General features: G+C 35.7%; 2 protein-coding genes across 2 annotated transcripts; both read left to right on the top strand.

Moving 5' to 3' along the window:
- The first annotated feature begins 414 nt into the window (after positions 1-414).
- LOC140879019 (glutathione S-transferase T3-like) lies at positions 415-1,161 on the top strand. The gene has a single exon (XM_073282650.1). The coding sequence runs from the start codon at positions 415-417 to the stop codon at positions 1,159-1,161; it is 747 nt and encodes a 248-aa protein (XP_073138751.1).
- Positions 1,162-5,412: 4,251 nt separating this feature from the next.
- On the top strand, positions 5,413-10,866 carry LOC140879018 (kunitz trypsin inhibitor 5-like). The gene is made up of 2 exons (XM_073282649.1): positions 5,413-5,552; positions 10,326-10,866. The coding sequence occupies exons 1-2, from the start codon at positions 5,413-5,415 to the stop codon at positions 10,864-10,866; spliced, it is 681 nt and encodes a 226-aa protein (XP_073138750.1).
- Positions 10,867-17,064: the final 6,198 nt, after the last annotated feature.

The following is a 17,064-nucleotide window of genomic DNA, read 5'->3' as shown; positions in this document are numbered from 1 at the left end:
ATTGTAACGGCTAGATAATGACTAGTATGAATACTCATCTATAAATACTTACCAATGTTGACACAAAAATGCATTCAATCTCTCTACACTCTTCAATAATTCTCCTCTTCATTTTCTCCCTTCTCTTCAATACAATATTATTTTACATCCGGAGTGGATGAAAATATGAGGGCATTGTTTTCAAATTGGTTGAATTCTACATAAAACCCGCAAGAAAATTTATCTTCCCAAAATCCACAAATTCCACCAATTCAATATCCAAATCAATTTCCAAATATGAAGTTTCCTCCACAAAATTTCCAAGGATTTGGAAATTTTATGAATCATCCGAATTATGCCCCCCGAGGTGTACATCATCCGCTTCCAGCCGAGTATTGGCAAAACATCAGTCATCCATAGTTCACGCCGCTGGTTATGCAAGGCTATGGTACCCCACACACAACTGGTGTGCATTTTTTAGCTCCGATTCCGAATGAACCTACAACTCCGACTTTTGTCCCGGAGACTCAACTATCCGATCGTGAGTCCCCAATCGAGGTGTTCAATGTAGAAAAACCCATTTCAAATGCTGAGGGTACGAAAAAGCGTTCAACTTGGACAAAGGTTGAAGACGAGGTCTTGGCACGAAGTTTTGTCACAATCAGCGATGATCCAATAATCGGAAACGATCAGAAGGCGGATGCTTTTTGGGGACGTGTTGCTGGCTATTACAATGAAAATCGTCCTCCAGGTTCAAAAAACAGAAGTGAAAATGTTATACGATCTCGTTGGCACAATACAATTCAGAAGAAGGTAAATCGATTCAATGCAAATTACAATAGTATTTACATCTTATATCACAGTGGTCATAGTGACGAAGATATATTGAGGTTTGCATACGAAAAATATCGCGAGAAAAACAATGGTGTTGCATTCAACCTCGAGCATGTGTGGAGAATTGTCAAGGATCGTCCCATGTTTACTCCACAATCCGATGATCACTTTGTGGCCACAAAGAAGACGAGGACCTTCGAGTCAGGAGCAAGCAACACATCCTCCAACCAAAATGTGAGCATAGATCTTGATGACGAACATGCTCGTCCAATGGGTCAGAAGGCAACAAAAAAGAAAGGGAAAAGACAAAGTAAAATCGACCATGGAGGATCTGACAGTAAACTATGACAATATTTTTTCAAAGTTCAATGAGTACACAAATGTAAAGAAGTCTGAAGTCGATCTGAAACAGAAACAACTTGAAGTAGAGGAGATTAAGGCAAAATCTTCCTTGTCCAATGCAGAAGCTAAGAATCGTCGATTGAAGTTGAAGGAGTACGAGATCTTGAACAAAGACACCTCGCAAATGAGTATTGAGCAACTTATCATACATGAATGTATGTGCAAGGATATCAGGTCGAGGTGGAATATCTAAATTGTTTGCGTATTTTGATTGATTGTATTGTTTAATTATTGCATTTTGGAGTGATTGTATTGTTTAGTTATTGTATTTTCAAGTGACTGTAATGTAGAATTACTATATTTTCGAGTGATTGTAATTTTTAATTATTGTGATTTCGAGTGATTGTAATTTTTAATTATTTGTTTTTCGAATAATTATAATGTTTAATTATTGTGGTTCCAATTACTGTGATTTAAAATTTTTATCAACTTTGAAAACTAGTCTTTACAAACTAGTAATATTAAATTTCTAATTATCCAACGACTTGACTTATTAGATTGAACTAAATGAAGAAAAATAAAATCAACTTAAAATTTTTTCGAAATAAACAAAATTTTATTTTTAAAACATATTGAGTTAATTACTAGTTTTCAAAGATATGTAAATTGATGGTTCTAAGAAAATAATCTTATCTTTGAATCCAAATGAGTTTGATAAAAGAAAGATAGAACGAAAAAGGAAAGAAAATATGGTGGAATTGGTATAATTATTAGATTTGTTGGATTGCTCAAGTTATGTGGATTCTATAAGAATGCAAGCCACGTTAGGTATCTACTATAATCAATTTTCGAGGTTTTTTATTAAAATAATATAAAAATAAAAAATATACATTAAAGTATACAATTTGAAAAAGTTGATGAATGTATTAAACTATCCATTGCAAACTAGCCGTTAGAAACTAGTCGTTGCAAAATAGCCGTTGGAAACTAGTCGTTGCAAGATATCCTTTATTTATAGACATGTTGTGCTAAGAGATTTGTATTTCACTAAGATACCTTTCACAAACACATATACAACAACATATTTTCTCCGAACATGTCTCATTCTACAGACACTCTAGCTCAAGTTCCAGATTGACAAACAAAGAAGAAGTACATGTTCAAATGGATGAGCAAGATGATGATCCGGTAGAAGAACTGATGTTAATGGTACTTCAACAACACCAACAAGTTATGGAAGCATATCAGAAGAGAGAAACACGCAGAAGGAGGAGGTTCATCCAAAGAAATCATGAAGCCGGTCATGAGATGTAGTAGCCTGTACCCGAAATTAGTGATTAAGTGTTAATCAATCCAATAAATCATGTTAGTTTAAGTTAAACAAGATTAAGGGAACTCTTAATGGATAACGGAGTCCAGAAATAGACCCAAAATGATCATAAATGGTCCGGAAGGTCAGGTGGAATGGACACAACGTCCTAGGATCGGACGCAACGTTCGTGCCAGCAAGAATACTTCATTGCTTACGCACATGAAGTGACCAACGGACGTAATTAACGTTTGTCGAACGGACGCAACGATGGTGAATGAACACAACGATGGAGGAACGGACGTTCCGTTCTCTGTCTATAAATTGGGGTGCCGAGATTCATTTTTAGACTCACCAATCACCTCTATTATCTCAATTCCTTAGTCTTCTAGCTTAGATCTAGAGAATTCTAGGCGTCCCATTGGGAACCCGGAAGTGGCATAGCGATCCAGGCATCGTAGCGGAGCTGTAGCCTAGTTTTGAGACAAGTGACAACAACGGGCTGACGACGGACGCAGGTATAGCTTTTGCTTCCTAAAAATATTTAGGAGTATGCAATAGGTTAGATAAAGAATTTAGAGCACTATAATGATATTAGTATCATTTCGCAGTGTAGTGCGGAGTTTAGGCGTGGACTTAAAGCCGGTAGAGCTTGCCTAGTATTTGAGGTACGAAAGTACTGTTCGAGATATCCTGACTGAGTATTATGTATTATGTGACTGCATGATTTATATGACATGATTTTATGCTGCATGCATTTGCATATTGAGCTAAAAAAGAAAGTGAATTTTCGTCTTTAAAAAAATGGATTTGTTAATCTAAATAAAAAGGAAAAAGTCTACCAATTCGGTGATCTTTATATGCTATAATATTTTTGAGTTTTAATGCTTGGAGGAGCAGTAAACATCCACGAGCAGTATCCACTGAATTTTTTTTATGTTCAATAATATTATTGAGTTCTAATAGATTTATTAATATTTTTTGAATGTAGATAATAATCAATACCATGGAGCTTGGAGGAAATTCTGAAAGTCTCTCTTCGCCAAACGTACAACCCCAAAATGACTCATGCAAAGAGGTTAGTGTGGACATTGATGATAAGGATGATGAGGATAGCAAAGAAAATTTACATGGTTCTAAAAAATGTTCTCGGAATGTGGCATCTAGGTCACCATGGTGGGATCATTTTGATAAATTTTTTTGTGAAACTGAAAAGATTCAAAAAGTTAGATGTAAGTATTGTGGTAGAGAGATCAAAGCAAATCCAAAAACGCATGGGACCGGACCTCTTAGAAACCATTATGAATCATGCAAGATGAAACCACATGAGGTTGAAACAAATCAAAATAGACTCGCATTTCAATCAATTCTAAAAGGTGATAAATAAGCCCCTCTTGTTAATTGGAGATTTGAGAAAGAAAATGTTAGGGATGCACTGTGTTACATGTTGATTGTTGATGAACTCTCATTTAAGACTGTTGAGAATCCTGGTTTTAGACATTTTTTGTCTGTTGCATGTCCAATGTTTGATATTCCATCACGAAGGACAATAACAAGATAAATTTACAAGTCATATTTGAATGAGAAGTCCAAATTAAAACAATTCATAAAAGAGAATTGTCAAAGGATGTGCATTACCACATATACTTCGACATCTATTCAGAAGGTAAACTACATGTGTCTTACTGCTCATTTTATTGATGAAAACTGGAACTTGCATAAGAGGATTTTGATTTTTTGTCCAATATCTGGTCATAAAGGTGAATAAATTGGAAAAGGTATTGAGAGAAGTCTACTTGATTGGGGTATTGGTAAAAAAATTTCAATCACCGTGGACAATGCATCTTCAAATGATGGGGCAATTAGTTATTTGAAAAAGAGGTTTGATTATTGGGAAAACAATATTATGGGTGGGAAATATGTTCATGTAAGATGTATTGCACATATCATTAATCTTGTTGTGCAGGATGGATTGAAAGGAAATGATGAGCATTTAGCTATTTCTCGTGTTAGAGGAGCTGTTAGGTATATACGAAGTTCTCCGGCTAGGTACAAAAGATATCAAGAGTGTGTTGAGCTTGAAAAATTAAAAACACATAAGTTGTTGACTCTTGATGTGCCTACTAGATGGAACTCAACATACCTAATGTTGGATTCAACAACAACTCTTAAAAAGGGCCTTTGATGCATATGATGATGCCGATCTTGCTTTTCGAATTGATCTTTCAAAGAAACCATATGAAGGGGTTCCAAATGAGCATGATTGGGATAGGTGCAAGCTTTTGCTGAAATTTTTGAAGCATTTGTATAAACTTACCCTGCGTATTTCAGGTTCTTTGTATGTCACATCAAACATTATGTTTCATGAAATTAGTGAGGTTGACATGCTTCTGAAGCAATGGTTGGATAGTGCTGACTTTGAATTGAATTTGATGGAAAGAAAAATGAAAGAAAAGTATGATAAGTATTGGGGATCAGTTGAGAAAATGAATATGATTTTATATTATACTGTGATACTTGATCCGCGTCATAAGTTGGAGTTCATCGAATTTTCTTTTGATAGAATATATGGTCGTGATGGGAGAAATGATATTATGAAAGATCAACTAAGAGATGGACTTAATGAGTTGTTTAATGATTATAATCTGAGGTATTCCAATAAGCATCCACAAACTTTTGAAAGTTTGTGTTCTTCATCAAGTGGTTCCAAACATGGCTCCAAACATATGTCTAATAAACTCTCGACTGAGGCAGATGATGAGTCAGAAATGGTTATTGGAATGTCATTGAAGCAAGAGTTCAAGAAGTATAAGAGTGGAGGGAAAGGTGAAGTAGTAAAATCTGAGTAGGAAAAGTATTTGACTGAAGATGTTGAGGAGGATAGAAAGAACTTTGATATACTGAAATGGTGGAAAGAGAATAGCCCTAGGTTTCCAATTATGTCTCAAATGGCTCGAGATATATTGGCAGTTCCAGTTTCTACCGTTGCTTCAGAGGCTGCATTTAGCACAGGAGGGCATGTACTTTATGCATTTAGGAGCTCTTTATCAGCCAAGATAGTTCAATCTCTCATTTGTGCTCAAGACTGGTTTCGATGATTCAAAACCAATTAATGTGGAAGAGGATTTGTATGATGTTGAAACAATTGACAAAGGTATTTAATTTTAATTTAATCTACTCTATATCTCAGTATTTTGATTTACTAACATTTTACTCTCTTAATTATTTTTTAGAGTTGATGAAGATGGGTGTTGATTCATCTATTATTGATGTTTGATCATGACTAATTCAAGACTACCGATTCAAGACTACAAGTGAAAAACAAGAGGTAAATTCCAGCCTTTAATTCAAGCCACTGTTCAGTTTCTAGCTTACTTTATCTTTGAGCTGGGATGATTTTAAGATTGATTTCGAGCCTTTAATTCAAGTTTCCAAGCTTTACTGAGGTACCAAAGCAAAGCCTGCTCGAAAATATATGTTGACTCACATTCATTTAATTCATTTTTGTCACATTTAGATTTGATTATTTATACTTTATTGTATTAGTATAGATATTCTAGCCTTTTATTGGAATTAGATAAATAAAATATAAACTCCATTGTATCAGACAATTGTAAGTTCAATTGTGACTTTTTGTTGCTAAGTTCAATTGTATTATCAAATATCAATTTCTTGATTGTGTGTAGAAAGGTTGATTTCGAGGAATACTGTGCTACTAACCTTATAAATGAAAAGACATTGACTAGGTATTTGAATGATGTTAAATTTTTACAGTCTTTCTTGATGGTAATTTCATTATCTTATTTATTTAAATTTGAATTGCAGTTTGGGTTGTTGACTTGCTGATACTCACATGCTTGTTTAAAGAATTGTTGCGGACTCACGGTTGATTTCGAGTTTCGACCAAATGCCGGATGTTGATTTATTATATATGTTATGTTTTATCTTGGAACTTTGACGAATAATGATTTTCCTTGTTTATTTTGTTATTGCGGACATTGGACAAGAATATTTTGATCAGCTTTTGAATTTCTTTATTATTACAATTATATGTAGTTCGTATCCATTTCTGCCATTTTTTTTAAAACATGTAACCCGAAACAGAACCCGACCTAGTTGGGTACCCAAGGTGATCGGTTCGGTTTCGGGTAGTGCAAAACACTACCCGACCCGAATAACCCGAAACCCAAAAAACTCGACCCGTGCCCACTCCTATTTCTATGTGGAGACATGCAATTTTACATGCTGATGCATTGATTCGCATCAGGCCAAGTGCATATCATAAATACTCTCCATTGCAGCTTGCATTAGATAAAGAACCAGACATTTCTCATCTGAGAATTTTTGAATGTATGATGTATGTGCCTATTGCACCACCTCAATGATCAAAAATGGGTCCTCAAAGAAATATCGATATTTATATTGGTTATGATAGCCCATCAATCATTTGATATATTGAGTCTCAGACAGGCGATGTATTTACAACACGTTTTGCTGATTGTCATTTTAATGAATAAATCTTCCCAATGTTAGGGGGAGAAAAGAAACACATCGAAAAAAAATCACATGGTATGTACCATCATTGTTATATTTGGATCAAAGAACCAAAAAATATGAAAAAAATGTACAACAAATTGTGCATTTTCAAAGAATAGCAAATCAAATGCCAGATGCATTTGCAGACACAAAAGGGGTAACAAAATCATATATACCTATTCTAAATGCCCCTGCTCGAATTAAAATGCCAAAGAAACAAATTAAAGACACTCATGATGTCATAAAACGCCTGAAGCGCGGAAGGCCAGTCGGTACCAAGGATAAAAATCCTCGAAAAAGAAAATGAATAGAGAAACACGATGATGACAAAATAGAAAATGGTGTTCTAGAAGAAGCACCTGATGATGAAACTGTTCTGTCAGAACCACAAACTGACGAGAATCATGAAATATTTATCAATTATATTAATACTGGAAAAATATGGAACCTAAAAGATATAGAAGATATTGATGAGATATTTTCTTATAATGTGACATGTGACATCATAAATGAGAATGAAGATCATGAACCAAAATATTTTGGTGAATGTAAAACTCGGCATGATTGGAAAAAATGAAAAGATGCCATTTAGGTTGAATTGGATTCGCTAAATAAACGTAATGTTTTTGGACCTATAGTCCTCACACCTGAAGGTGTAAAACCTGTTGGATACAAATGTGTTTTTATTCAAAAGCGAAATGAGAAAAATGAAATAGTAAGATATAAAGCTAGACTAGTTGCACAAGGTTTTTCTCAAAGGCCTGGAATTGATTATGAAGAAACGTATTCTCCTGTTATGGATGCAATAACGTTTCGACATTTGATTAGTGTCTGAAAATTTGAAAATGTGTCTTATGCATGTTGTTACAGCTTACTTATACGGATCACTTGATAGTGATATATACATGAAAATCCCTGAAGGATTTAAGATGCCTGAAGCACAAAGTTCAAAATCCAGAGAATTTTATTCTGTTAAATTGAAAAGATCATTATATGGGTTGAAGAAATCCGACCGAATGTGGTATAATCGGCTAAGTAAGCACTTGATGAAAAATGGATATATAAATGATCCAATATGCCCTTGTGTTTTCATCAAGAAAACAACATCCGGATGTGTAATTATTGTTGTATATGTTCATGATTCAAACATCATTGGAACGAATAAGAAAATTCAAGAAGTTATGATGTACTTGAAGGAAGAATTCGAAATAAAGGATCTTGGAAAAACCAAGTATTGTATGGGTTTGCGAATCGAACAAAAAAATGTGGATTTTTTGTTCACCAGACAAATTATACAGAAAATGTCCTTAAACGTTTTAATATGAATAAATCAAATCCATTAAGTACTCCAATGATTGTAAGATCATTAAACATAGAAAAGGATCCATTTCGTCCATGTGAAGATGATGAAGTTATTCTTGGTCCAGAAGTATCATATCTAAATGTCATTGATGCCCTTATGTATCTTGCAAATTGTACTAGAACTAATATATCTTTTGCTGTAAATTTATTGGCAAGATTCAGCTCATATCCAACAAAGAGGCACTGGAACGGAATTAAACATATATTCCGTTATCTACGAGGAATGATAGATTTGAGACTTTTGTACTCAAAAGACACCAATCAAAGTATCATTGGTTATGCTGATGCTGGATATTTATCTGATCCACATAAGGCACGTTCTCAAACCGGATATGTATTTAATCGTGGAGGCACTGCAATTTCTTGGCGTTCACAGAAACAAACACTCGTAACAACTTCATCAAATCACGTCGAGATTATTGCATTACATGAAGCAAGTCGTGAATGTGTATAGTTAAAGTCAATGACCAAATATATCCAAACATCGTGTGGATTGTCAGTATACAAGAAGCCTATGATACTATATGAAGATAATGTTGCATGTATTGCTCAAATGAAAGAAGGATAAATCAAAAGTGACAGAACCAAACATATCCCCCCAAAGTTATTTGCCTACACTCAAGAGCTTGAGAAAAATAAATATATTTATATATGTTACATTCAATCAAGTGAGAACTCATCAGATCTCTTCACAAAGATGCTTCATACGAAAATATTCAGAAAGCATATATATAACATTGGGATGCGCAATCTACGACATATGTGAAGAATCGATCGTGTTAACATGAGGGGGAGTTTACGTGGCTGCACTCTTTTTTCCTTACTATGGTAATTATCCCAAGGGTTTTTCCTAGTAAGGTTTTTAACGAGGCATCATAAAATACGTAATAAAGACAATCATCATATGACGATCATCATCACAAGGGGAGTGTTGAAAATATATTATTATTATATTAGAGTTGAATGTTGAAAATAAGAGTTGTAAAATTTTGAAAATTAGTGTGTGATGATGTAGATGATGATGTATTAATATTTGGATTAATCTTCAAATGAGATCTATAACTAGGTCTCTCCATTTGTGTGAAAAAACACAATTAAATTGAGAGAAAAATTTGTGAAGTGTAGAGTTTGATATATTTTGAGTTTTGGAGTTTTTACTTTTTATCATAAATTTTTACTTTTTCACAACAATTATTAATTAGAGTAACACTCCTGTGCAACGGTCTCATTCGTGAGACGGGTCAACCCTATCCATATTTATAATAATAAGTAATACTTTTGACATAAAATGTAATACTTTTTAATGGATAACCCATATAAGAGACCCGTCACACGAATATGACCCGTGCAACGGTTGCATACAAGTGTTTGCCTATTAATTATTGTCATTGTTGTACCATTATTAATAATCTATGTATAAAATTATTCTGTCTAATCACACGTTCTTTTCATCTTATTATTTATCCATCTATTAATTATAATTTTACATCAATCAAATCATTAATTATTTATCTTACATCAATCAAATCATTTAATTAAAATTACTATATTACCCTTTATAAATAATATTATTCATATTTTTTTTATTATTAAAAGGATAATATGGTAATTTACCATTTTAATATAAAATTTAATCAATCAAATCAAATAAACTATAATCTATCAGTCAAATCAAATTAAATATTCACTATTTTTTTTATTTATTTTTTATTAAATTTCATTACTTATCTATATATTATTTATCATATCACTCGTGCCAAACTGAAGCTTATTGTCATTGTTATTACAAGAACATGTGAGATTGTTGGAATCTATAAATGGACACCACCACCAATCCATTTCGCATCGCACCACACAATTAACTTTACCAAATAACTACACACATATATATCATGAAGAATCTCATCTCCTTCCTCACTCTCCTGCTTTTCATCCTCAATATTATTTCTCATAATTTGTTCAGTGCAGAAGCTAACGATGGAGTCTCACCTGATCCGGTGCTGGACGTGGACGGAAACGAGCTTAAGACAGGAACCAACTACTACGTACTTTCGACTTTCCGGCCCGGCGGCGGCCTCAGTTTATACCCTTTACCCAACAAAAACATCACCTCCGCCGTAGCCCAACTGGTCTTCGGACAAGGGCTGCCGGTAGTCTTCGACAACGGCGGAACCGACCTGGGAGAGGTGGTCCGTGAGTCCACTGACCTGACCATCAGCTTTGCTCCCGGCATGTTGTTTTCTCCGGCCGAATGGAAAGTCGTCGGGTACGACGAAGCGGCCGAGAACCACTTCGTCGTGGCCGGGGAGAGTGATGGGGACGAGTCTACCGTTAACAACCGGTTCCAGATTCGGAAAAACTCGTCGCTCGGTGACTACAGGTTTTTTTTCTGCCCCAAGGACTGCTCCGACGTCGGGATTTACGTTGAAGACGACGGAATCAGGCGGCTTGCTCTGGAACATTATTTCTTTTCTTCTACGTTTATGTTTAAGGCGGCCTGCTGATCCAGAACAAATGGCAATGGTTCGAAGCAAGGAGATGGAAGCAGTGCGCTTCTCTCTTCTCTCTTTATGTATATGATCGTCTTTAATAATAAATAAATAAACAATCGTTAAAATCTTTTGTTGGGATAGTTTTGTATTTTCAAAATATAACGTGTAATAATAAAGGTGTTTGCTGGTTGTAATGTAATCGACAGACACGGACGTGAGCTTCTATCTTCTGAAATAAAACTGTGGATTTATTGTGAATTTGGAATATGTCACGCCCCGGAACCGGGCCTAGTTGACATCGGCGTTGTTTAACAATTTAACATTGAAACAACAAGCCTCGTAGTACAAATCTTGCCAAAAACCAGTCTGTTTCATAAACTATAACTGTTTTTACATAGAAAAACACAAGTGCGACAATGCGGAAGCGAAATTGAAAATTTAAAGTAAAAAAAATATTTCTTCAACTTGAACTGATCCGTCATCACCAACCCCATAACATAATCTGTTCTTTGTCATCTAACTCATCTTCATTCTTATCTGGGGAGAGAGAGTAAATGGGTGAGTGTTTTGGGAAACACTCAGCAAGTGGGGGCCAATCGTACACACAAATATCGAATATATATACATGATACGAATTCAATAGGAGTCAAGACAGGAGACAAACAGAATACGAAACAAAGAATCAAGACATATCATAACCGAATCATAACTTATACATGGCACTGTTATTCATCTCGTTAATCATGGCTACTGATCAGTCCCTAATTGTTACTCCTCTAAGGGGACGAGGCCTTAAACGGTTATTATAACCCACCGCATCAGGGCCTTATCATATCATGTTTTCGGAATTTCCTTACCATTTCTTAATTTGAATCCTAACAGTGCATTTCAAGATCTCATTGCATAACAGAGGAATCGTACAGAAAGAAACATGAAACGAAATCAAAGGACATGAAACGAGGAATGTACGATCGAGTTTTCAAAACAGGAACATCATTCTTTTAAAAATATATTTATTCATATCTTATCATAATGACCATGGGCTTTTACTGGTTTTGGGCTCCCTCTGGGGCCTTTTCCCACGCATGGGCTCCCTCTGGGGCCTTTTCCCTCACAGGCTTTTTCCAATGCGCCATTATTCAAATCAGAATCATCACAAACGAACATATCACATGGGTATCAATTGGAACGAAAAGGACAGAATGGATCTGAACAAAGGCTTAGCAAAGGAATGCATAACGAATCATAAGGTACATCAAAATGAAGCATAACAAAGGATTCATGTGGAACGAAACATATACGGAATCAAAGGACATAAACAAACAGTGTACGATCAAAACTTGAAACGGATACTTGGTGATTTCAAACAAGAATAAGCCCAAACAAAGATTTCGATGGTTTCTTAGAATAATGCTTAGAGAATCAAAATTAACAAAAAGAGTCCAATAGAAACAAGACTCAATGATTTCCATCGAATTGAAACAAAGATGGCTTAAAGAAACAAAAACCCACTTACCTGATTCCCACAAAAATTGAAGTATATTGGATCTTTGGTCAGAACTCTAACTCGAAATTGGATGACACCTCGATCAGGACTTTCAACAGCACTCTTGCTCGACTACTTGCTTTGAACACAAGCTACTCCAGATTCGAAAATTAGGCAGAGTCTCGACCACTATAGATACTAAATTTTGTGAGATATGGAGAGAGCAAAGCTTGGGTTTGGTGTATCTAATTCCTTCAACCTTGAGCTCTATTTATAGGTGAGGTTTAGTAGAAGGTGAAAGGACACTCTTAATGGTCATAAAAGTCCTTAATCATGTCCATAATGATAATTGATGATGGGAGTTTCATGGTTTGTCCTTTGGCTTTCCAACTTCTTGAGTTAATGCCAAGATTAATTGAGATAATTAATCTTACATAACTCTTGGTGTAATTGCTTTTGAAATTGCATGCATGTAAATTTTTTGATCTTTACAGAATATCTTTGGTGGAATTAATTAATTAAATCACAGGCAATGGAACAGATAAAATAATATCTTTTTTGTTTTTGTTTTTTTAAAAAATTAATATAAGGACTTACGAGAGATTCAATAAGTTCTCGATTCTTCAAAAATTAATATAGTATTTCATAAGTCAAGCACACTCACGACTGAATAATAATTAATTTGTTCTCATAGATGCATTAATCGAACATATGACCCTAAATACTATAGGATTTAGTGCATGTTGTTTTACTAAAACAAGCAATATATAGCTCAAGTACTGTTATCTTTATCGTTTCGTAATTATAAGGATAATGACACCGTTGGTTTGAGTGATATGATAAGTAATCCATAGATAAGTAATATAATGTAAATTAAAAATAAAAAAATAGTTAATATTTGATTTGATGGATAGATTATAATTTATTTGATTTAATTGATGTAAAATTATTAATTAATAAATAGATAAATAATATGACGAAAATAAGATGAAATTAATTGGGATAAGTTCACTACACCAAATTATGGTATCAACAACACTTGAATGACAACGGTTTCTTTGAAAAACCGTTGTCGTTTGGTCTTTAACAATGATTTTTACTAAAACCGTTGTAGTTGGCCCTTTTTTAATGAACAAAAACAACGGTATTTTAAAAACCGTTGTCGTATATGTGTCAAAGACAACGGTATTTTAAAACCGTTGTCTATGAGCGTGTTTTTTATGGCCTACGACAACGGTTTTTATTAACCGTTGTCTGTTAGCGGGTTTTTGGGGTTCTACGACAACGGTTGTTTTTAACCGTTGTCTTTTTATATTATTTTATGTAGTTTAAGACAACACTTTTCTTAAACTGTTGTCGTTTTTTTTAAAGACATATAATATATTATATTATATTATATTATATTATATATATATGTACAAATTTACCTGCACAAGCCCTAGCCCAACCTCAATCTCTCGCCCCTTCCACCCAGCTTCTTGTTTCGATTTTTCTTCGCCTCCTTTCTCTCTTCCGCTCCCTTCCTTACGCCGCCGTCTCTCATCCTCACCAACCGACCACTCCTCCAAGAAAATCGCACACTCTTCTCCTTTTTTTTCTCTCTCCACACTTTTCATGTTTCAATGGATTCCTTCGAGGCAGGGGGCTGCCCTGTTTTGGCTTGCTCCGCCTCTGCTCCCAGCTAGGATTTCGGTTTTATGCAGTATCTTTGCTCTTCTGGACATCAAAATTGAAGACGAGGTATGTTTTTTTTAGTTTCGTGTTATAGTTCAGTAATCTCTCTCGCTTAAACTTAAAGATTTTAGGGTTTGGCTCATTTCTGGCTGTCGTTCTTGTAAGCACAATTTCCACCACACAATTAAAAGCGAGCCAAGAGTTGAACTCTTTTTCTTTAAGACAAATTTTGCCCCGCCTAGGTGCTAATGGGATTGTGCAAAAAGTCTCCCAAGATAGAACGCTTTCCAACTTTGAGTAGCAGCACTGCAGACTCAAAGAACTTCGAACATAAGTGCTTTAAGAAAACTCAGACTCGATATATGAGTATGCAAGAGAGAAGAGAAGAACTGAATGAGCGAGTTGGAATGAATGCAGGGGTCATCTATTTATAGATGTTGGATGGCTGCCTCGGACGGTTGCATCCCTTCGATGCATGCATGACCGAAAAGTTGCAATGGTTCGGTCTGAAGAGATGCACTGGTTCGAGCCCAAAAGTCACGTCCGTTCACAAGGAAAGATGCACTGATTCGGATGAAAGGACACACTGTTTCTGCATGCACTGTGCACTGTTCTGACATGCAAAATAAATATTTAATTTATTTGTCTAAAAAATTTAAACATGTGCCAAGCCAAGCCCAAGCCCAAGCCCGTGACCGTGCCGAGCCGCGCCGGTCGGCCGGTCGGTCGGACGGACGGCGGCGGCGGCGCGCGCGCGTGTGTGGCTAATGGTTCGAACCTAGCCTAGACTAGGTCCGCTCCCTTTAACAAACATGGGTATCCCTTGGGACCCCAACCCATTGTTCAAACTTGGGCATTATATATTGTCATCCTTTTCCTTATTTTACCAATGTGGGACAATGAGCATTTATCTCATTCACCACTTTCCAACACATTTTCCAACAATCCCCCACATGAATGTGATTTATGCGAATATGTATGCAGATGCTAAAACAGAGTTTCTTACGAAAAATTATTGCATGGGGAGAGGTAGCTTGCGGCTTTGAACCTTCCTTAGTGAAATACTATCGGATTTACTAGGCTGCCTAGTGAACGTGATGTCTTGAACTATTCAGCCGTTGATGTAAACCAAGACAACAGTATTCACACAATAATTTTTCTCACACTTTATTTGTTCTCATGGTTTTGTCCATTTTGGCCCTGGACAACATCTTGGATTCTTAAGTGTTTCGTTGAAGCGGCCCGTCTTCACACTTAAATAGGTGACCTCCTAGTATATGAGTATCCTGTCATACCCTATTTCATAAAGAAATATAGGAATTATTAAAAGTTTTGTTAAAACTTAACCTCACTACTTGCACAGGTTGCACTTTTATCCTAGGAATGAGAATAGAACAAAGTTCTGAGTGCACGTGAACGTTCATAACTTAATTGTCCCATTGAACCAAGATCTTGGGATCTCCAATCTACAAGGTTGGGTTTGCGCTATGAATATTCTTTAATTTTGTAGGTTTTAATCCCATTCCTCTTGATAAGCAGTTAACTTGATCTCGTCCTAAACCTTTTGTCAACGGATCGGCTAAGTTATCTTTTGATTTTACATAATCAACTGCGATAACTCCATTTGAGATCAACTGCCTAATGGTATTATGTCTTCGACGTATGTGTCTTGACTTACCATTATACATACTACTTTGTGCCCTACCAATAGCCGCTTGACTATCGCAATGTATCATAATTGCTGGCACTGGTTTCATCCAACACGGAATATCCTCTAGGAAATTACGAAGCCATTCCGCTTCTTCTCCCGCTTTGTCTAGAGCTATGAATTCCGATTCCATAGTTGAACGAGCTATACACGTTTGTTTAGAGGATTTCCATGACACAGCTCCTCCACCGATGGTGAACACATATCCACTTGTGGACTTAGAGTCTTTTGTGTAACACCCGGTATTTTAATTTCGTAAATCCGCCTGCATAATTAGGATTTTTAATTATTTAAATTTATGATTTATGGGTTAAATAATTATGTGAATTATTTATGCATGATTTAATTTATTTTTTAAGCATTTAACCCATAAATAGTGATTTTTATGATTTTTGGTATTTTTATTATTTAATCGCGTAGACGGGACCGTGGACGGACGAGATGACAACTTTCCACCCAAATTATTTTATGAGCCTTTTTAGAGCCTTAAAATATTATTTTAAGTTTTATTATCTCAAAATTTTAAGTATTTAATTTTATTTAATTTTAGGGGTCATTTTTATCCAAAATTAGCCAAAATAATGATTTTTAATTATCTTTAAAATTCCCCTAATTCTTAATTTCGGGATTTTATAAATTTTAATTTAAAGTTTCTGATTTAATTTTTATTAGAATGTTTAAATTTTATATTATTCTATTTATTAACTTAAAAACCTATTTCCTTAATTATTGAAACCTAAATCTACCCAACCCCACCCAAACCTCACGTCACTCTCAAACTTCAGCCGTCACCCCCACTGACTTTCTTCATCCTCTCGACCCCAGCAAACCCAGGAAGCCATAGCCAAGGATCGTGAAGCTCCAAGCGTCCCGTATTTGCGTCCCGTCGTCCCGGAACCGTCTCACGCTCGCGTTTCTCGTCGTCTACGGTGAAAGGCATGATTTCTTTCTTGAATTTTCGTACCATCTCAGTAATTATTGTAGGCGTATGGTGTATGTACTAAATTCTTTAAGAAATTACAGAAAATATGGTTTCCTCTCGGTTGCACATTCATGGCGCCTTGTTTTGTTTTCGTTCATGGACATACACATGTTTTCATGGTTACGGACGGCTAGGGTGCTGGTCAGGGATTCCTAGGTTGAGGTAGGGTGGTTTGGGCTCGAGTGGCTCGAGTGGTTCGAGCCAAACGAGCCCAAGTTTTGAGCTAGTGCAGTCGGCGGCTAGGGTTGACGCAGGTAAGGGTTACGGGTTCAGAGGCTTCGGGTTCGTCGTGCAGTCGTGCATGGGGCTGGGGATAGGCATGGGTTAGGTCCGCCCGGACGTGGGCTACGTCCGGGCGGC

This window comes from Henckelia pumila, chromosome 2, assembly GCF_033568475.1.
Source record: "Henckelia pumila isolate YLH828 chromosome 2, ASM3356847v2, whole genome shotgun sequence".
Taxonomy (NCBI): Eukaryota; Viridiplantae; Streptophyta; class Magnoliopsida; order Lamiales; family Gesneriaceae; genus Henckelia; species Henckelia pumila.
Note: the sequence above shows the minus strand (reverse complement) of the source record. Positions and strands in the feature narration are given on the sequence as shown.